The 22,189-nt window shown below is 39.6% G+C and overlaps 1 protein-coding gene and 1 long non-coding RNA gene across 3 annotated transcripts in view; one reads left to right on the top strand and one right to left on the bottom strand.

Moving 5' to 3' along the window:
* Positions 1-11,078, bottom strand: part of LOC126354193 (uncharacterized) — a 46,279-nt gene extending 35,201 nt beyond the window's left edge. Inside the window, exon 1 of the long non-coding RNA XR_007565277.1 lies at positions 10,663-11,078. This is a non-coding gene — a long non-coding RNA (uncharacterized LOC126354193). The remainder of the gene's footprint in view (positions 1-10,662) is intronic.
* A 135-nt stretch (positions 11,079-11,213) lies between these two features.
* Positions 11,214-22,189, top strand: part of LOC126354192 (N-acetylneuraminate 9-O-acetyltransferase) — a 254,852-nt gene continuing 243,876 nt past the window's right edge. For both annotated transcript variants that reach the window (XM_050003647.1, XM_050003646.1), the window contains exon 1: positions 11,214-11,677. In XM_050003647.1, the coding sequence (XP_049859604.1) occupies positions 11,536-11,677 (142 nt within the window). In that variant the 5' untranslated portion in view covers positions 11,214-11,535. The remainder of the gene's footprint in view (positions 11,678-22,189) is intronic.

The raw sequence follows: 22,189 nt of genomic DNA, 5'->3' as shown, positions 1-22,189 counted from the left end.
GAGGATGTACTGAAGAGAGAGAGAGAGAGAGAGAGAGAGAGAGAGAGAGAGAGAGAGAGAGAGAGAGAGAGAGAGAGAGAGAGACGAGGACACAGCTGAAGATGAGATGGGAGACATGATACTGCAAGAAGAATATGACAGATTACTGAAAGACCTAAGTTGAAACAACACCCCTGGTGTAGACAGTAGACAACAGTCTGCCACAACTACTGATAGCCATGGGAGAGACAGCCATGGCAAAACTATGTATAAGACGCATGAAATACCCTCAGACTTCGAGAAGAATTCCAATTCCAAAGAAAGGAGGTGCTGATAGGTGTAAATATTACTGAACTATCAGTTTATAACTCATGGCTGTAAAACACTAAGATGAATTTTATAACTGGTATAAAAAACCGACCCCAGGGAAAATCTGTCTAAATTCGAGAGAAATGTAGGGACACATGAAGCAATACAGACCCTATGACTTGTCTTAGACCAGTGCTCTCAAACTTTTTGATAACATGAACCTCCCCCCCCCCCCCCCATTTTTTTGGAAAGTGATCTGCAGGCTCCCTTGCAATGCTATGCAAAATTTCACACAATATTTTTTTTAAAAATGTGTTAATTAGAAGTTCCACTGTAAAAAATTAAGAAAAATAATGTTATAAGTAATTTATTCTAAAGATACAAGAGTATTGCCTAGTGAGTAAAATTTCAATTGAAAATACAGTAACAGTATAATATTACAGAAAATACAGCGATGTAGTACAGTATGTACAGTAGCTAGAAATCAATGTGTTTTTATTTAAAAAATCTACCTGATGAACAATGTTCTGAAATTTGGGCCACTAATGTGTGGAATTAATTCTCTGTGCCTTTCCATTATTCCACTGAAATCTGGAATAAGTTTTGCCACCATTAATATTAGGTCTGAATCCACATTAAGATGATTTCATGTTACGGTTTTGATACTGCAAAGAGCTGGAAAGGTCTGCTCAAGTAACTAAGTGGCAGGCAATGGCATCAAATGTTGCAATGCCTTTTTAGACAACTCTTCATACTCACAATGCATATGCAACCAAAAGCTATGAAGTTCCTTTTCCTTGAAAACATTTTTCCATGAAGTATTGCAGGATAGTTCCAATAGCTGTTCTTGTCCTGTGTTAGAAAGATTTCACTATTAGTGAAAGGATCTTCAATCTAACAAATTACCATGTTGAAGAACAGGGAAATATTCTCAAAAACTTATGGGTAATGCTATCAAGTGTGTTACAAGTGTTCTGCACTCCAGCAGAGAGTTATTCACCCAAAGAATTGACAAAGTCTCCGAGCAGAAGAAATGATGAATCATTATTGTTCCGTACTCACACTACCCACAGCTGCAGTTTCTTAATTGTAGCTTCAACTTTATGCTCAACTTGCATTATGTTAACATTAATTCCTTGCAGGCCTGAGTTAAATTAACAAGGAGAAAATATCTATGAACAGGCCACTTTACACAACCAATCAAAATCACACAATTTCTCACTTGAAAAACACTGCTGCTTGTCTAAAAGAAACAAGTGCACTTCATCATGCAGCTCTAAGAAACAACATAGAACTTTCCCTCTTGACAAACAATGCACTTCAGTATGTCAGAAAAGTTGTGTGTGTTCACTGCCAATTTCTTTACATAAAACTGTGAAAAGATGGGAATTTAGAGAACGTGATTTACTGAAATTAACAAGTTTTGTAACTTCAAAGAGAACACATTTGGAATCCTCGGGCATTTTTCTCGCTGCTGAATCTTCTCCATGTATGAAGCAATATGTACACTACTTCTGATGTTAAAGGTTTCAGTCGAGCCATTACATCTGTCTTCTAACCTGCAAAAGTACCCTAACAAAGGAAGTATTTATCTCACTTGAAGTAGTCTTTTATAATGGCTGACCAGTTTCAAGGCAGAAATTTAGTAAAGTAAGGAAACACTTAAACGTACAAATGTAACAAAACATTTCAATTTTTTAGAGTTGCAGACCCACACGGGTCCGCTGACCCCACTTTGAGAGACACTGTCTTAGACAATCATTTAAGGAAAGGTAAACCTACATTTATAGCATTAGTAGACTTATAAAAGGTTTTTGACAATGTTGTCTGGAAACCACTCTTTGAAACTTTGAAGGTAGCAGGAATAAAATACAGGGAGCAAAAGGCTATTTACAACCTGTAAAGAAACCAGATGGCAGTTATAAAGTGGAGGGGCATGAAAGGGCAGCAGTGGTTGAGAAGGGAGTGAGACACAGTTGTAGCCTAACCTCGAAATTATTCAGTCTGTACATTGAGCAAGCAGTAAAGGAAACCAAAGAAAAATTTGGTGCACACTTTAAAACTTAATGGAAAATAAATAAAACTTTGATGTTTGCTAATGACAACATAATACTGTCAGAGACAGCAAAGGACCTGGAAGAGTTGTTAATATCGAATTTAGATTTAAGTGCAAGCGAGTCTTTTCTGAAGATATTTGTCTGAAGTGCTGCCATTATGGAACTGAAACATGGACAATAAACAGTTTAGACAAGAATAAAAGAGGTTTTCAACCTGCGGTTCTACACAGGAATGCTGAAGCAGGAAAAAGGATGGGTAGTTCACATAACTAATGAGAAGGTATGGAACAGGATTGAGGAGGAAAGAAATCTGTGGCACAGCTTGACTCAAAGGAGGAATCAGTTGATAGGACATCAAAGCCTCACCAATTTAGTTCTGCAGGGAAGAGTGGGGGTAAAAATCATAGAGGGACACCAAGAAACAAATACATTACTCTCTTAGCAAATTTGACGTTTATATAATTGATTGACGGCTTCATGCACAGCTGGTTTAGATTATACTTTACAAACAGAATGCAAAAGGTTGTGCTGAATAACTCAGAAAATGTCAGAAAGATAGAAAATTTCAATGACTAGGGAAAGGGGGGAGATCACAAAAAGATCCAACAAGATTCAATTTTGGGTCCACTTCTATTCATTACATATGTGAATGACCTTCCACTTAAAGGCCAACAAGCAAAATTGTTTGCAGATGATACTAGTGTTATAATAAATCGAATTAGAGAGAAAACAACAGAACAGTTGGTAAATGGTATTTTCCAAAGAATTATTAAGTGGTTCATTCAGTTCTGTACAACAAAGTCATATCAACAATTGATGCAGCACGTGAGCAGAATTCAGTAAACAGAGTAGAATGCTACAATTTTTTTGGGTGTGCATACCAATGAAAACCTGAACTGGAAGAAGTGGTGGTGGTGGTGTCACTCGTGGAAAACTTCCTGTAGTAGTTGGTGTCAGAGCTGCACCTTTTTTAGATTGAAGTCAGCTGATAGGTATACCTGCTTGAAGGAAGTCCCTCTAACTAAGGGCGCACCTTCTGAGGATGTAATGTTTCCAAGTAAAGGGATTAGAGATAATATTAGTGAACTGCTTATAGATGTTGACTCTGAAATTATTGGTAAATCAGAGCACCACTTACATAATTTGACAATTCAGAGGCTTCCTTTCCTGGATATAGATTAGTTGGCTGTTTCTCAAGGAGTTCCTTGTAGGGTGGGGGAGTGACTATGTACATAAAAAACAGTATTCCATTCGAGTCCACAGACGTATTACGACACTGCACCGAACAGATATTTGAATGTTGTGCAGGGACAGTTGAATTAAGTGAAACTAAACTTCTAATTGTTGTTGTTTACTGATCCCCTAACTCTGACTTCAGGAAATTTCAGCTCAACCTAGAGGGGGTACCTGAGTCACTTTGCAGGAAGTACCAGAAATTAGTTACGCTATATTTGGTGACTTCAATATTAATTTTGTATATGATGGTGCAGGAAAAAGGATGTTGGTAGATCTCCTAAACTCATTTCATCTGATGCAGATTGTGTTTTTTTTTCCAACAAGGGTGCAGCCACCCCCCCCCCCCCCCCCCCCGAACCATGGACCTTGCCGCTGGTGGGGAGGCTTGCGTGCCTCAACGATACAGACAGCCGTACCATAGGTGCAACCACAGCGGAGGGGTATCTGTTGAGAGGCCAGACAAACGTGTGGTTACTGAAGAGGGGCAGCAGCCTTTTCAGTAGCTGCAGGGGCAACAGTCTGGATGATTGACTGATCTGGCCTTGTAACACTAACCAAAACGTCCTTGCTGTGCTGGTACTGCGAACGGCTGAAAGCAAGGGGAAACTACAGCCATAATTTTTCCCGAGGGCATGCAGCTTTACTGTATGGTTAAATGATGACGGCATCCTCTTGGCTAAAATATTCCGCAGGTAACATAGTCCCCCATTTGGATCTCTGGGCAGGGACTACTCAAGAGGACGTCGTTATCAGGAGAAAGAAAACTGGCATTCTATGGATCGGAGTGTGGAATGTCAGATCCCTTAATCGGGCAGGTATGTTGGAAAATTTAAAAAGGGAAATGGATAGGTTAAAGTTAGATATAGTGGGAATTAGTGAAGTTCGGTGGCAGGAGGAACAAGACTTTTCGTCAGGTGAATACAGGGTTATAAACACAAAATCAAATAGGGGTAATGCAGGAGTAGGTTTAATAATGAATAGGAAAATAGGAATGTGGGTAAGATCCTACAAACAGCATAGTGAACGCATTATTGTGGCCAAGATAGATACGAAGCCCACACCTACTACAGTAGTACAAGTTTATATGCCAACTAGCTCTGCAGATGAGGAAGAAATTGAAGAAATGTATGATCAAATAAAAGAAATGACTCAGATAGTGAAGGGAGATGAAAATTTAATAGTCATGGATGACTGGAATTCGGTAGTAGGAAAAGGGAGAGAAGGAAACGTAGTAGGCGAATATGGACTGGGGCAAAAAAATGAAAGAGGAAGCCGCCTGGTAGAATTTTGCACAGAGCACAACTTAATCATAGCTAACACTTGGTTCAAGAATCATAAAAGAAGGCTGTATACATGGAAGAAGACTGGAGATACTAAAAGGTATCAGAAAGATTATATAATGGTACGGCAGACATTTAGGAACCAGGTTTTAAATTGTAGGACATTTCCAGGGGCAGATGTGGACTCTGACCACAATCTATTGGTTATGAACTGTAGATTAAAACTGAAGAAATTGCAAAAAGATGAGACCTGGTTAAAATGACTAAACCAGAAGTTGTACAGAGTTTCAGGTACAGCATAAGGGAACAATTGACAGGAATGGGGGAAAGAAATACAGCAGAAGACGAATGGGTAGCTCTGAGGGATGAAGTAGTGAAGGCAGCAGAGGATAAAGTGGGTAAAAAGACGAGGGCTAGTAGAGACCCTTGCGTAACAGAAGAAATATTGATTTTAATTGATGAAAGGACAAAATATAAAAATGCAGTACATGAAGCAGGCAAAAAGGAATACAAACGTCTCAAAAATGAGATCGACAGAAAGTGCAAAATGGCTAAGCAGGCATGGCTGGAGGACAAATGTAAGGATGTAGAGGATTCTCTCACTAGGGGTAAGATAGAAACAGCCTACAGGAAAATAAAAGAGACCTTTGGAGAAAAGATAGCCACTTGTATAAATATCAAGAGCTCAGATGGAAACCCAGTTCTAAGCAAAGAGGGGAAAGCAGAAAGGTGGAAGGAGTATATAGAGGGTCTATACAATGGCGATGTACTTGAGGACAATATTATAGAAATGGAAGAGGATGAAGATGAAATGGGAGATACGATACTGCGTGAAGAGTTTGCAGGAGCACTGAAAGACCTGAGTCGAAACAAAGCCCCGGGAGTGGACAACATTCCATTAGAACTACTGACGACCTTGGGAGAGCCAGTCCTGACAAAACTCTACCATCTGGTGAGCAAGATGTACGAGACATGTGAAATACCCTCAGACTCCAAGAAGAATATAATAATTCCAATCCCAAAGAAAGCAGGTGTTGACAGTTGTGAAAATAACCAAACTATCAGGAACACTAGACAATACTGACCTTACGTCTCTAGCATTTGTAGACTTAGAGAAAGCTTTTGACAATATTGACTGGAATACTCTCTTTCAAGTTCTAAAGATGGCAGAGGTAAAATACAGGGAGCGAAAGGCTATTTACAATTTGTACAGAAACCAGAAGGCAGTTATAAGAGTCGAGGGACATGAAAGGGAAGCAGTGGTTGGGAAGGGAGTGAGACAGGGTTGTAGCCTCTCCCCAATGTTATTCAATCTGTATATTGAGCAAGCAGTAAAGGAAACAAAAGAAAAATTTGGAGTAGGTATTAAAATCCATGGAGCAGAAATTAAAATTTTTAGGTTCGCCGATGACATTGTAATTCTGTCAGAGAGAGCAAAGGACTTGGAAGAGCAGTTGAACGGAATGGACAGTGTTTTGAAAGGAGGATATAAGATGAACATCAACAAAAGCAAAACGAGGATAATGGAATGTAGTCAAATTAAGTCAGGTGATGCTGAGGGAATTAGATTAGGAAATGAGACACTTAAAGTAGTAAAGGAGTTTTGCTATTTGGGGAGCGAAAGAACTGATGATGGTCGAAGTAGAGAGGATATAAAATGTAGACTGGCAATGGCAAGGAAAGCGTTTCTGAAGAAGAGAAATTTGTTAACATCGAGTATAGATTTAAGTGCCAGGAAGTTGTTTCTGAAAGTATTTGTATGGAGTGTAGCCATGTATGGAAGTGAAATGTGGACAATAAGTAGTTTGGACAAGAAGAGAACAGAAGCTTTCGAAATGTGGTGCTACAGAAGAATGTTGAAGATTAGGTGGGTAGATCAAATAACTAATGAGGAGGTACTGAATAGGATTGGGGAGAAGAGAAGTTTGTGGCACAACTTGACTAGAAGAAGGTATCGGTTGGTATGTGGCACAACTTGACTAGAAGAAGGGATTGGTTGGTAGGACATGTCCTGAGGCATCAAGGGATCACAAATTTAGCATTGGAGGGCAGGGTGAAGGGTAAAAATCGTAGAGGGAGACCAAGAGATGAATACGCTAAGCAGATTCAGAAGGATGTAGGTTGCAGTAGGTACTGGGAGATGAAGCAGCTTGCACAGGATAGAGTAGCATGGAGAGCTGCATCAAACCAGTCTCAAGACTGAAGAATACAACAACAACAACAACAACAGGGTGCAGCAGAATAGTAGCACAGCTATAGACAATATTTTTACCCATTCTTCATTACTAGATGGGCATTCTGTTAGTAAAAGTGTGAATGGCCTTTCAGACCATGATGCACAAGTTTTAACACTAAAAGACTTTTGTACCCAAACCAATGTCATATTTAATTACAAACTATGTAGGAAAGTTAATCCAACAGCAATACACAGTTTTGTCAAGGAACAAGAGTGGCAGGATGTTTATAGTGCAGATAACATAGATGATAAATACAATGCTTTCCTTAACACATTTCTCATGCTCTTAGAGAGTTGCTCTCCATCAGAATGTTCTAAACGCCGTACTAGCAGTAACAGGCAGCCTGGATGGCTGACAAGTGGGATAAGGATATCTTGTAGAACAAAGTGGGAAATGTATTAAAATGTTAGAAGTAGTCACAATCAAGCTACAGTAGCCCATTACAAACAGTATTGTAAGGTGCTTAAAAATGTTATTAGGAAGGCAAAGAGTATGTGGTAGGCAAATAGAATAGCTAATTCATATGATAAAATTAAAACCATATGGTCAGTTGTAAATGAAGTGTCTGATCAGAAACACAAGGTCAATGATATAAAGTCAGTTGGCAGTAAAAATATTTCTGTTACTGATAAAATCAAATATATGTACAGTATTTAACAATCATTTTCTGAGCACTCCTGCTGAATTAAATAAAAATTTAGTTTCCACAGGAAATCATATAAATTTCTTGGCAAATGCCTTTCCAAGATTTATGTCTGAAATACTCCTGTGTGATACAGACAAGAGGGAGATTGAGTCAGTAATTAAATCACTGAAGACTGAGGACTCTCATGGATATGATGGAGAATCTAGCAGAATATTTAAGTGCTGTGCTGCACATGTTAGCTCTGTATTTAGCCATATTTGTAATTTTTCCTTTAGGAATGGTCAGTTTCCTGAGCAATTAAAAGTACTCAGTGATAAAGCTGCTTTATAAAAAGGGAGAAAGGGATAATGTAGATATTTTTAGACCTATTTCTATGCCATCAGTGTTTGCAAAAGTTACTGAAAAGGCTATGTATGTAAGGATAATTGATCATTTTATATCACATGATTTGTATTAAATGCACAATTCGGCTTTAGAAGTCATTTATCAGCTGAAAATGCTACATTCTATTTTCTCTGTGAGGTACTGGATGGGCTAAACAAAAGGTTTCAAACACTTGCTCCAGAACTTGGATCATTACGGAATACAGGGAGTGGCTCACAACTGATTCACCTGTTACTTTAGTAACAAGCAGCAAAAAAAGTCATTATTCACAATGTTGATAACAGCTCTGTGATGTGGGGCCTGAGTAGAGTACAGTCAAGTGGGGGGGAGGGGGGGGGGGTGCCCCCGGGATCACTGTTGGGGCCACTCCTTTTCCTCATTTATATAAATGATATGCCCTCTAGTATTGCTGATGACACTAGCTTGGTAGTAAAGGATGTTGTGTGCAACATAGGCTTGGTTTCAAATAGTGCTTGTAGAAAATAAACTAACACTAAATCACAGTAAGGCTCCGTTTATACAGTTTCTAACACACAATTCAACAAAACCTGACATTTTAATTTCACAGAAAGGGCAAATGATTAGTGAAAATGAACAGTTCAAGTTTCTAGGTGTTCAGATAGACAGTAAGCTGCCATGGAAAGCCCACATTCAGGATCTTGTTCAAAGACTTAACACTGCCATTTTTACTATTCGAATGGTACAGAAGTGAGTGATCATTCGACACGAAAATTAGTCTACTTTGCTTATTTTCATTCACTTATATAGAATGGTATTCTATTTTGAGGTAACTCTCCCCATTCTGAAAGGATATTTTTTGCTAAGAAACAGGTGGTTCAAGCAAAAACTGGTGTAAGTTCATAAACCTCTTGTCGACCCCTGTTCACGAGTCTGGGTATTTTGACATTGGCATCTCAAAAAATACGCGCTTTCAAATTGAAACTGAAGAGTTTCCTCATGGGTCACTCCTTCTAGTCTGTTGAGGAGTTCCTTGAAAAATTAAGCTGATTCTTATTGTACTGTTGATGGGGTTTACTTAAACTTATGGACTGACTTTACCCACTTTATCCTCTGCTGCCTTCACTACTTCATCCCTCAGAGCTACCCATTCGTCTTCTACTGTATTTCTTTCCCCCATTCCTGTCAATTGTTCCCTTATGCTGTACCTGAAACTCTGTACAACTTCTGGTTATTTTTATCTGTTATTACTTTTATGTTGTAATTTCATGTACTGACACGTTCGCTGACCATGGAGATTTGCTCCTCAATTTGGTACTACGGAACGTGATGTGTAAATAATGTTAACGCTACACATGTATATATATATATATATATATATATATATATATATATATATATATCCTGTAAGCTGACTCATTCTGCTTCATTTTGATAAGAGAATCCTTCAAATTATTCATGGAATGTGTAACTAACTAGCTAGTTAAATGCAAGCGGATTCAGAAGGATGTAGGTTGCAGCAATTATTTGAAGATGAAGAGGTTTGCACATGATACAGTAGCATAGAGAGCTGCAGCAATGAAGTCTCTGGAGTGAAGACCTCCATCCCCCCACCACCACCACCGACAAAAACAACAACAACGAAGACAAAAATTATGGCCTAATGGTATGAGGGTAGATTAGAAAATTTGCAGGAGTAATATGGACATTTATAGTTAAGAACTGATGTAAGGAGAAGTCTCTTGGAGGTCTTTGTCAATAAATGGATTCAAATGACCTATGAAAATGAACAAACTCTTTTTTTTCCTTTTGGAAATGTAACACCTCTACTGGAAGATGTAACAAAGTTTTCTGAAAGCAATAAGTAGAATGTAAGAATAAAATATTTGCTGATACGAAGTATGGCCTCATAAGTACCTGTGATTTAATGACGAAATAATAACCCGATTATTAGAGAATCAATACAGCCTTGGACGAAGATAGTAAATGAAATTTGGTATGATCTTGTTTAAGGTACAATTTCAGCACTTCTCTCATAATTTGCACCAACTTTCTATGGGAATCCATAACGTACATGCACCACTCAACTTGATAAAAAAAAATGAACATTGGAGATTGAAAATTATGAGTCAATGGTTAGACATTAACATTCGCCGGACAGTAATGGTCACAATACACAAATCAACAGTTTAAGATAATGAAGCAACCACGGTCAGGAGCTAACCGTGTTCACTTTCCACAACATGTTTATGAGACTTTAAGGATCGATCTAATGTTCAGTGCACTAATACAAGTTACCTTGCCCCTGTTTTCCTTATATAGGACTACAAATGAGGAATGCGGATATAATTCTCTGGAGTTTTACTGTCTTGATCTCAATAAACACTAAGCAATTATTGTGATCAAGACTATGAAAAATATGATGCGCATACACTACGAATGACGTGTTTTGTACCGTAGCAGCCTTAATATATCGTTACGGGTCCTGGTGCGTTATTCCAACTGAATTACTACCTCACATGTCATGAAATGAAATAAGAGCGAAATAATTACATGTGGGGGAAGAAACGACTCACCTCGATTAATGGTGTTTAGACATTGTCCAAATTGGTTGACCGGAATCGCCCTGGCAAGCAGAGGTAATTACTCTGTAGCCGAAATAATATTCCAACTGATTTAACACATAAACTGCAGAGTTATATAAGGTTATTTCATCTTTATTTGAATTCGTTGGACCTGGTCGCATATGCGAACTTATTAGATCAGCTTCTTGCAAAGGGAGACCATACACTTTAGTGTTAGCCATTCCTAGAGTTCCACGTACAATTACGTATGGCATTTCTGTTAGAAAAGTTATCTGCAAATTACACGAGACCAAATGTTCCTTTAATGAAACACTGGAATCAAACTCTACAACATCCCAATCATTTCAAACGTAGCCAATACAATTCAGATCAAAACAAACACATCATGGACGCCGGCTGATACCATAGACTTTGGTAGTGTCGGCGAATGTCAGATGCGCACCGTATGCATATTTCCACTCTATGTATTTACCCAATCAAAAATATCTTCGTACTTTATTACAAAATGAACGCCAGTTTAGAACATCAAATATGTGTTACATTTTAAAAATCTCTTTGCAACAGTAATATTAAATGAGCAGTTCGACAAGACATACGAAGACAGCGACTGAAAGGCTCGTCTTTCGCTGCATCTTTGAGCAGTAGTACAGTGTAGCAGATAAATAGTAAATAATGCTATCTTCCTACAGTCTGTCTGTGGATCGTTGTTATGACAGTTGCGGAGTGGGAACTGTAAGTTATGGTCGGTGGTCATGAATAGACGAGTGAAACGAGATAGTCTCAAATTTAGGAAGAGGGACGATGAGTAGCATGCTTGTTACGGTTGCTAATAAACACCTGCCTCATTTATAGTGATCAAATACTATGTCGTCCGATTCATTTAGTGAGCATGGGAAGTCAGCAACCGAGATTATACAACAGATTAACGCAAAAAATACAAAAATACTTGCGTGTATTCTCGTCATTGGATTCATTGTGTATCACGGATTACTGCATTGGAGATACGGTAAGTGTGTCTCTTAAATATTGACTATATTAGGTATGCATTTCATGAGATCGTAGGTGAGACACTGGGTTTTCTGTCGGTTCTTCAGTTTCTTTCGTACATAGTGTTAATGGTCTAACATACAGTAAGACCTCAACCAATAAATTTTTATTAAATTAAACCACCTAGACTACAGAATGGTTGGCTATCAGTAAAAACATTATCTTTAGATACCTGTAAATATTTTGGAGTAAGTCGGCTGTGTATACATTCTGAGACAAGGTTAGCAACGAAAACGTGTGTGATGGCTCGTTTTCCTCATTTCAATAGTCAGGCAGGTTGCCTATTGGGAATACCCAGTTTTTGCCTCGTCTCCCCAATTACTCTGCCTTGACGTTTCTAATTTTTCACATTTAGTAATAGTCTTTCATTATACATTCTTCCCAGATGATCATTCTTTCACTGAAGCCGTTCGGTTATAATTGTGTTTTTATTGCCTCGTTTCTATTTGTTGGTGTTGTTGTTGTGGTCTTCAGTCCAGAGACTGGTTTGATGCAGCTCTCCATGCTACTCTATCCTGTGCAAGCTTCTTCATCTCCCAGTACCTACTGCAGCCAGGCCTCCTATATCTGTTTTCGGACAGCCGTTTACTGTCAAGAAGCACTCTGCGTTCACTTTCATACACTAGCATAGGGTTTGCATCCACCTAGATTTTCATTAATGTCTCAGCAAACATTTTTGTTCAACGGTGTGGCCAAGTGCTTTATCAAAGACATCTTTTGGATATTTTGGAAAGCAGTACAGACCTAGGCAATGTTTTGTCAAATCAAGGTATGCTGTTGCATTCTGCTGTTACTAATAAGGCATTACATATTGCACAGTCTTCCGATTATAGTGCCCATTGTAGTGCATTAATTTATGTGCAGGGATTTTGTGATGCATGTTTTTGTAGCAAATTTCTATAAGTCCAGCTGCCAAAATTTCAAACTTTCTCCTATTCAGATGCACATAATGTGCTTCGGGGCTTGCCACTTACTTATCTCAAGGTTCAAGTTACTGCGTCCATTACAATGTGGGTGTTTCTTGAACCATCATAATGTGAAGATGTTTTCCGACATAACGGCAAATTTATTTGTTGATTTTTTGTTAAACAAAGGCATTGTTTCCTCATAGATAATATTAATCAGTGGAAAACCATCACTCTGTATTTGAATGACATTGATTGGTTGTCCCAGTAAGAGTTTTGAATGCCCTTTCCCCACATGCATAGTTGATGGATGACTTACGTAGCAGTACATGACAAACAACGGAACACATTGTCAAGATTTGAGCTGTTTCCTAACATGGCAAGGATAATACTAAAAGTAGACTTCCACAGCCGGAAATATCATGTCCATTATAATTATCCGGGCTGTTATGCCGTGGTCGGTTGATGAATTTTGTCTCAGTTCCCAACGTTTTGTCTCCGACTGCGGGAGACATCTTCATGGAGTCTGTAGGTCGGTGGAAGGTCCAACACACACACTGGCTTGCTCCACAGTCGGAGACGAAACATTGTGAATTGAGACAAAATTCATCAACCGACCACGGCATAACGGACCGGTTAATTATAATGACATGGCAAGGATGGTGACAAGAAATCTAAGGAAATGCTAAATCTTAAAGATTATGTGTAGAAAATCCCTTAACAGTCCGGACCACAATATTTTAACAATCATTGGTTACTAGATTTGGCTGAAGAAGCATCCATCTTCAGATAAATGAATAAAATGAGTGCAGTGTCTAATCACAAGATTAGATGCAGACAGATTGTCATCAATACAACACATTGTACAGAGTTTCAGGGAGAGCATAAGGGAATAATTGACAGGAATGGGGGTAAGAAATACAGTAGAAGAAGAACGGGTAGTTTTGAGGGATGAAGTAGTGAAGGCAGCAGAGGATCAAGTAGGTAAAAAGATGAGGGCTAGTAGAAATCCTTGGATAACAGAAGAAATATTGAATTTAACTTATGAAAGAAGTAAAAATGCAGTAAATGAAGCAGGCAAAAAGGAATACAAACGTCTCAAAAATGAGATCGACAGGGACTGCAAAATGGCTAAGCAGGCATGGCTAGAGGACAAATTTAAGGATGTAGAGGCTTATCTCATTAGGGGTAAGATAGATACTGCCTACAGGAAAATTAAAGAGACCCTTGGAGATAAGAGAACCAATTGTATGAACATCAAGAGCTCAGATGGAAACCCAGTTCTAAGCAAAGAAGGGGAAGCAGAAAGGTGGAAGGAGTATATAGAGGGTCTATACAAGGGTGATGTACTTGAGGACAATATTATGGAAATGGAAGAGGATGTAGATGAAGACAAAATAGGAGATACGATACTGCTTGAAGACTTTGACAGAGCACTGAAAGACCTGAGTCGAAACAAGGCCCCCGGAGTAGACAACATTCCATTGGAACTACTGATCGCCTTGGGAGAGCCAGTCCTGACAAAACTCTACCATCTGGTGAGCAAGATGTATGAGACAGGCGAAATACCCTCAGACTTCAAGAAGAATATAATAATTCCAATCCCAAAGAGAGCAGGTGTTGACAGATGTGAAAATTACCGAACTATAAGTTTAATAAGTCACAGCTGCAAAATACTAACACGAATTCTTTACAGACGAATGGAAAAACTAGTAGAAGCCGACCTCGGGGAAGATCAGTTTGGATTCTGTAGAAATACTGGAACACGTGAGGCAATACTGACCTTACGACTTACCTTAGAAGAAAGATTAAGGAAGGGCAAACCTACATTTCTAGCATTTGTAGACTTAGAGAAAGCTTTTGACAATGTTGATTGGAGTACTCTCTTTCAAATTTTAAAGGTGGCAGGCGTAAAATACAGGGAGCGAAAGGCTATTTACAATTTGTACAGAAACCAGATGGCTGTTATAAGAGTCAAGGGACATGAAAGGGAAGCAGTGGTTGGGAAGGGAGTGAGACAGGGTTGCAGCCTCTCCTCGATGTTATTCAATCTGTATATTGAGCAAGCAGTAAAGGAAACAAAAGAAAAATTTGGAGTAGGTATTAAAATCCATGGAGAAGAAATTAAAATTTTGAGGTTCACCGATGACGTAATTCTGTCAGAGACAGCAAAGGACTTGGAAGCAGTTGAATGGAATGGATAGTGTCTTGAAAGGAGGATATAAGATGAACATCAACAAAAGCAAAATGATGATAATGGAATGTAGTCGAATTAAATCTGGCGATGCTGAGGAATTAGATTAGGAAATGAGACACTTAAAGTAGTAAAGGAGATTCGCTATTTGGGGAGCAATATAACTGATGATGGTCGAAATAGAGAGGATATAAAATGTAGACCGACAATGACAAGGAAAGCGTTCCTGAAGAAGAGAAATTTGTTAACATCGAGTATAGATTTAAGCGTCAGGAAATCGTTTCTGAAAGTATTTGTATGGAGTGTAGCCATGTATGGAAGTGAAACATGGACAATAAATAGTTTAGATTAGAAGGGAATAGAAGCTTTCGAAATGTGGTGCTACAGAAGAATGCTGAAGATTAGATGCGTAGATCACATAACTAACGAGGAAGTATTGAATAGGATTGGGGAGAAGAGAAGCTTGTGGCACAACTTGACCAGAAGAAGGGATCGGTCGGTAGGACATGTTGTGAGGCATCAAGGGATCACCAATTTAGTATTGGAGGGCAGCGTGCAGGGTAAAAATCATAGAGGGAGACCAAGAGATGAATACACTAAGCAGATTCAGAATTATGTAGGTTGCAGTAGGTACTGGGAGATGAAGAAGGTTGCACAGGATAGGGTAGCATGGAGAGCTGCATCAAACATGCCTCGGGACTGAAGACCACAACAAGAACACATTCTTGTCCCCAAACCCACTAATGACAGGAAAAGTTTTACATGTTACAAATCGATGAAACATGATGTAAGAAATACCTTTCAAATTCAAACACTTAACAATGTCATACACACTGTACATCAATATTATATCACTTAATGTCTTCATTCAGTCTTGTAATTAGACACTATACTCATCTTATTAATCAATCTGAAGATGGCTTTTGCTCATCTGGAATTGGTAATCGGTGAGGTAGGTAGTTCCTTGTTCCAAGAGCCATTTTCAGAATAAATCATAGTAATGTGTAATTAGTCATTTTCCATTCACATCACAAACTGATTTGTAAGTATAGCTAATTGCTGAACATTTATAAGTGGTTTTTCCCCTCTCCCAATGCTTCACACATTGCAATAATAGAAATTCTTGTATAGAATAAAAAGAGTTGTTCAGGAGAAGCTTTTTTCACTTAGTTTTCAAATTTTACTTTGTTAGACATTTTCTATCCCAGGGTGAGTGATTAGAAATTGTAATTGCAGCATTCTGCACCCTCTTTGTGCTTAAGACAACCTTACTATGGAATAATGAATATCATTTCTTTCCCTCTAGTATTGAAATTACGTAAATTATAATCCTTTTTGAACTGCAGTGGATTATTTACACCAAACTTCATCAGGGAATAAATGTACTGTGAAGCAGTAGTCGGAATGCTCAGTCGACAAGATGATTTTGGGTGAGCACCACATTATTATTATTACAGCTAATTTTTGAGCAATAAATACTTTCTTGAAGATGAGTCAGCCCAGAACAGTATTCCATATGACATTATTGATTGAACATATGCAAAATATGTTAACATTGATTCAAAGTGTAGATGTGTTTGAGCTGAGTTGCTTTAGGTGCTATAAAATGTACTTTTTCCAGTTTAAATTCTTGTCCGTATGGACACCAAAGACATTTCAAGTTTTCCTCACCATGTTGTTAGATTTATCATTGGCGTAGCACCCCTAGATGTGCAGAACTGAATATGTTGTCATTTTAAAATTGAGGATGAGGCCATTCACAGAAAACAAGCCAATAACACTTTAAGAACCTTATTTACCATCTCTTCTGTCACTAGTTTCAATTGCAAAAAGAACTAATTGCACTTGTTGTATGTTAGATGGGATATCGTTTACATATAGGCCTATGAGGAACAATAGTGGACCTAAGGTTGAGTCTTGAGAACACAATTTCTCTTCAGTCAGAATAATGTTCATGGACAGCATTGGTTGAATTACTGTAGTATAACTTCTGAATTGTTTGAAGTGTGATATTATTCATTGGTTGACTGTAATGGACAAAACTATAAGGAAACACGAAGCAGAAGTCAGAGTACAGAACTGCAGCGAATGCTGGAATTGGGCTACAAGCCATGGACATTGACCGCAGCTAGTCATCGCCCATGCCTGGTCAGCTGCAGCAGTCTTTGACGCAATTCTATGCGTCAGTGTCATGGGGTCAGCCTTCGAAAAGTCACTTTGGTTTCATTGACTTCTGTATTGTCAATGCGTGCTGTGTGTTTTGCGACCCTGGCCATTGCCCTGTTCTAGAGGGTTCACAGTGGTACAAGAATGTAGCCCTTTCACGAATTTAGCACCAAGAAAAATCGATTAAACCCTGGCCCTACTAAGTACATTATGTTCAGCATGGTAAGGCCACCCATTAATCCTTCTGTATGACAGTCATCACTACGAGTCTACTGAACCTGCCTTGAAGTCTTCACTGTAACTGTGCAACCACCAAATTGTGATCCATTGACCATCCAGTCTGGACAGCTTGAATAGCACCACTACCCTCCAGCCCTTGGCACAGTCTTTGTATCCAGGCAGTGCCATTGCTACACCACTGGGGCACTGCATTCTACAACAAAATACAGGATGTCACTACCTTGAGCTTTGCCGTATGTTGAGTGTGCGCTGTCGTTATCGAGTCAGCACAATGTGTCTGAATTCCTCAGTGTAAGCAACTCGCATCCCTGCACCTTTTGCAGTTACTTCACGTGATACTTAGGATGGAATATTATATGAAGAAGAAACTGTACTTAAATGACTACTAGCTGTATAGAACAATTAAAGACATGTTCATGGAGGAATCAAGTTGAATGACTGAACAAAGGGCTGTGCATATGTGCACTGCTGGTCTGTGCCGTTTCCCAATAGTCTCACCTGTCTTCCAAACCACCAAAGGAGCTTACCACACCCACAGGAAGACTAGAACCCATCCTAACAAGCAAGAACTATGCACGTTTTACTACTGTTTCCCCACAGGTATCTCTGGTCCACTACATTTTGGCACCCAGTGGGGGTGATTATGTCTGCACCTGTTATAATATAGTCAAACAATGGAAAATCCAGCATGGAATATAAAAATACTCTTATAATACTTTGTAAATAAAATAGAAAGAAACTTCCACATGGGAAAAATATATTAAAAACAAAGATTCCAAGACTTACGAAGCGGGAAAGCGCCGGCAGACAGGCACATGAACAAAACACAAACACACACACAGAATTACTAGCTTTCGCAACCGATGGTTGCTTCTTCAGGAAGGAGAGGGAAAGACGAAAGGATGTGGGTTTTAAGGGAGAGGGTAAGGAGTCATTCCAATCCCAGGAGCGGAAAGACTTCCCTTAGGGGAAAAAAAGGACAGGTGTACACTCGCACATACACACATATCCATCCGCACATACACAGACACAAGCAGACACATTTAAAGGCAAAGAGTAAGGGCAGAGATGTCAGTCGAGGCGGAAGTACAGAGGCAAAGAAGTTGTTGAAAGACAGGTGAGGTATGAGCAGCGGAAACTTGAAATTAGCGGAGGTTGAGGCCTGGCGGATATCGAGAGGAGAGGATATACTGAAGGGCAAGTTCCCATCTCCGGAGTTCGGATAGGTTGGTGTTGGTGGGAAGTATCCAGATAACTCGGACGGTGTAACACTGTGCCAAGATGTGCTGGCCGTGCATCAAGGCATGTTTAGCCACAGGGTGATCCTCATTACCAACAAACACTGTCTGCCTGTGTCCATTCATGCGAATGGACAGTTTGTTGCTGGTCATTCCCACATAGAAAGCGTCACAGTGCAGGCAGGTCAGTTGGTAAATCACGTGGGTGCTTTCACACGTGGCTCTCTCTTTGATTGTGTACACCTTCCGGGTTACAGGACTGGAGTAGGTGGTGGTGGGAGGGTGCATAGGACAGGTTTTACACCGGGGGCGGTTGCAGGGGTAGGAGCCAGAGGGTAGGGAAGGTGGTTTGGGGATTTCATAGGGATGAAATCCCTCCGCCACACACCGTCAGGTGGCTTGCGGAGTACGGATGTAGATGTAGATGAACCAAGAGGTTACGAAGGTTAGGTGGACGGCGGAAAGACACTCTTGGTGGAGTGGGGAAGATTTTAGGAAGTCGTATCCCTGCTGGAGAGCCACATTCAAGTTCTGATCCAGTCCCGGGAAGTATTCTGTCACAAGTGGGGCACTTTTGGGGTTCTTCTGTGAGAGGTTCTGGGTTTGAGGGGATGAGGAAGTGGCTCTGGTTATCTGCCCTCCCAACCTGGTACAGAAGCAGATAACCAGAGCCACTTCCTCATCCCCTCAAACCCAGAACCTCTCACAGAAGAACCCCAAAAGTGCCCCACTTGTGACAGAATACTTCCCGGGACTGGATCAGACCTTGAATGTGGCTCTCCAGCAGGGATAAGACTTCCTAAAATCCTGCCCCGAAATGAGATCCATCCTTCATGAAATCCTCCCCACTCCACCAAGAGTGTCTTTCCGCCGTCCACCTAACCTTCGTAACCTCTTGGTTCATCCCTATGAAATCCCCAAACCACCTTCCCTACCCTCTGGCTCCTACCCTTGCAATCGCCCCCAGTGTAAACCTGTCCTATGCACCCTCCCACCACCATCTACTCCAGTCCTGTAACCCAGAAGGTGTACACGATCAAAGGGAGAGCCACGTGTGAAAGCATCCACGTGATTTACCAACTGACCTGCCTGCACTGTGACACTTTCTATGTGGGAATGACCAGCAACAAACTGTCCATTCGCATGAATGGACACAGGCAGACAGTGTTTGTTGGTAATGAGGATCACCCTGTGGCTAAACATGCCTTGATGCACGGCCAGCACATCTTGGCACAGTGTTACACCGTCCGAGTTATCTGGATACTTCCCACCAACACCAACCTATCCGAACTCCGGAGATGGGAACTCGCCCTTCAGTATATCCTCTCCTCTCGATATCCGCCAGGCCTCAACCTCCGCTAATTTCAAGTTGCCGGCGCTCATACCTCACCTGTCTTTCAACAACTTCTTTGCCTCTGTACTTCCGCCTCGACTGACATCTCTGCCCTTACTCTTTGCCTTTAAATGTGTCTACTTGTGTCTCTGTATGTGCGGATGGATATGTGTGTGTGTGTGCGCGAGTGTACACCTGTCCTTTTTTTCCCCTAAGGGAAGTCTTTCTGCTCCCGGGATTGGAATGACTCCTTACCCTCTCCCTTAAAACCCACATCCTTTCGTCTTTCCCTCTCCTTCCTTAAGAAGCAACCATCGGTTGCGAAAGCTAGTAATTCTGTGTTTGTGTGTTTTGTTCATGTGCCTGTCTGCCGGCGCTTTCCCGCTTGGTAAGTCTTGGAATCTTTGTTTTTAATATGTCTTATAATACTTTGGTTCACAAAGTCAAACGCCCGAGATAGCTACACAGAAAATACCAACCGGCACTATTTTATTATGTAATGCTTGTAAAATTTGGTGAGTGAACATGTAAAAGGCATAAGTAGAACAACTCTTCTGAAATCCAAACAGTGTTTTGCTGATAATGTTATTGTTGCTCAGGTTGGATGCCATTCTAGAATATATCACTTTCTCAAACATTTTGGAAAATTTGTCAGCAGTTAAACATGTCAGTAGTTTTGACATCTCTCTTATCTTTCTGAAAGAGGGGTTTAACAATGGTATATTTCAGTCTTTCTGGAAAAATACCTTGAGTTTATTATGTGTTACATGTTTAGGACTAGACAGGACTTATTGTATGACAATAAATCTTTAGTACACTATTGCAAACATCATCAAAACCAGGTGAATTTTTATTTTTGAGAGTCTATATAATTTTCTTAATTTTAGAAGGAGAAGTTGGTAGCACATTCATATGATTGAATTTTATGAGAGCTACTTTTTCAGTGTATGCTGTGATTTTTCTCATGAATTGTTTGTCCTTACGCAGTAGGTACTGGGAGATGAAGCAGCTTGCACAAGATAGAGTAGCATGGAGAGCTGCATCAAACCAGTCTTAGGACTGAAGGCAACAACAACATACTTAATACTGCATTTGAGAAATAATATATATTTGTAACCTGTGCCTTATCATTATAGCCATTCAGTTAGTTCAATAGTGATGTTATACTGTCCTGTGGCTGGTTGTTCTTTCTCTCATTTCACTACATTCCATATAGCCATAATGTACGTTGTCAGAAGTGTTGATTTCTGACATTGTGTGCATGTTCCTTGATTTTTAAATAACCTTTCTTAGTAACTTTGAACAGTTTTTTTTTTTTTTTTTTTTTTTGTATGACTATTGCAGTATATCTGTTTATTCTTGCCAATAGATTCATTTCCCTTTTCCTTTCACAAGACACTTTATTCCCTCTAGTGATTAATGGGTCATGGTTTTTTACACAGTTGTTTAGTGTTACTCTGATTTTTAAAACATTGTGATCTAGACTATAAAGAATTTTATATAAAAAATCTTTCATGTTTAACATTATTAAGATTTTACAATTATATAACACAGCATTTTTAAGTTCACCTCACAATTTTAGATATTTAAAATGCAAAGTTTGTCGGTATCCTCCCACAGCCTTTAATCTGTATTCACATTCATTAGATTTGTGTAGTCTCAACCAAATTCTTACCTTCAAACATAACTTGGACATGGGGGGAGAGAGTGAGTGTGAGTCTTTGCTTTTTCTTCTGGGGGGGAAGGTGGGCCACTATCACTTTAATTTTACAATAGCTCCAAATTAATTTTATTGATCCATACTAATTTAATGGCTCAAGTCATAAAGTGTGTTATTGTTTTACATTTCTTCAATTAGAACATTAATGACACTATGAAAACGATTTGTTGAGGTTGTGAATTACATCATGAAATCATATTAAAAACAAAGATTCCAAGACTTACCAAGCGGGAAAGCGCCCGTAGACAGGCGTAATAAAATAACACACACACAATTTCGAGCTTTCGCAACCGGCGGCTGCTTCGTCAGGAAAGAGGGAAGGAAAAGGAAAGATGTGGGTTTTAAGGGAGAGGGTAAGGAGTCATTCCAATCCCGGGAGCAGAAAGACTTACCTTGGGGGAAAAAAGGATAGGTATATACTCGCACACGCACACACACAGATATATATCCATCCATACATACACAAACACAAGCTGACATATTTACAAGCAAATGAATGACTCCTTACCCTCTCCCTTAAAACCCACATCCTTTCATCTTTCCTTTTCCTTCCCTGTTTCCTGACGAAGCAGCCGCTGGTTGCGAAAGCTCGAAATTTTGTGTGTGTGTGTTTGTGTGTTATTTTATTGTGCCTGTCTACCGGCGCTTTCCCGCTTGGTAAGTCTTGGAATCTTT

Source organism: Schistocerca gregaria, chromosome 3 (genome assembly GCF_023897955.1).
Source record: "Schistocerca gregaria isolate iqSchGreg1 chromosome 3, iqSchGreg1.2, whole genome shotgun sequence".
Lineage (NCBI taxonomy): Eukaryota > Metazoa > Arthropoda > Insecta > Orthoptera > Acrididae > Schistocerca > Schistocerca gregaria.
The sequence above is the reverse complement of the archived record's forward strand: the minus strand, read 5'-3'. Positions and strand labels throughout refer to the sequence as shown.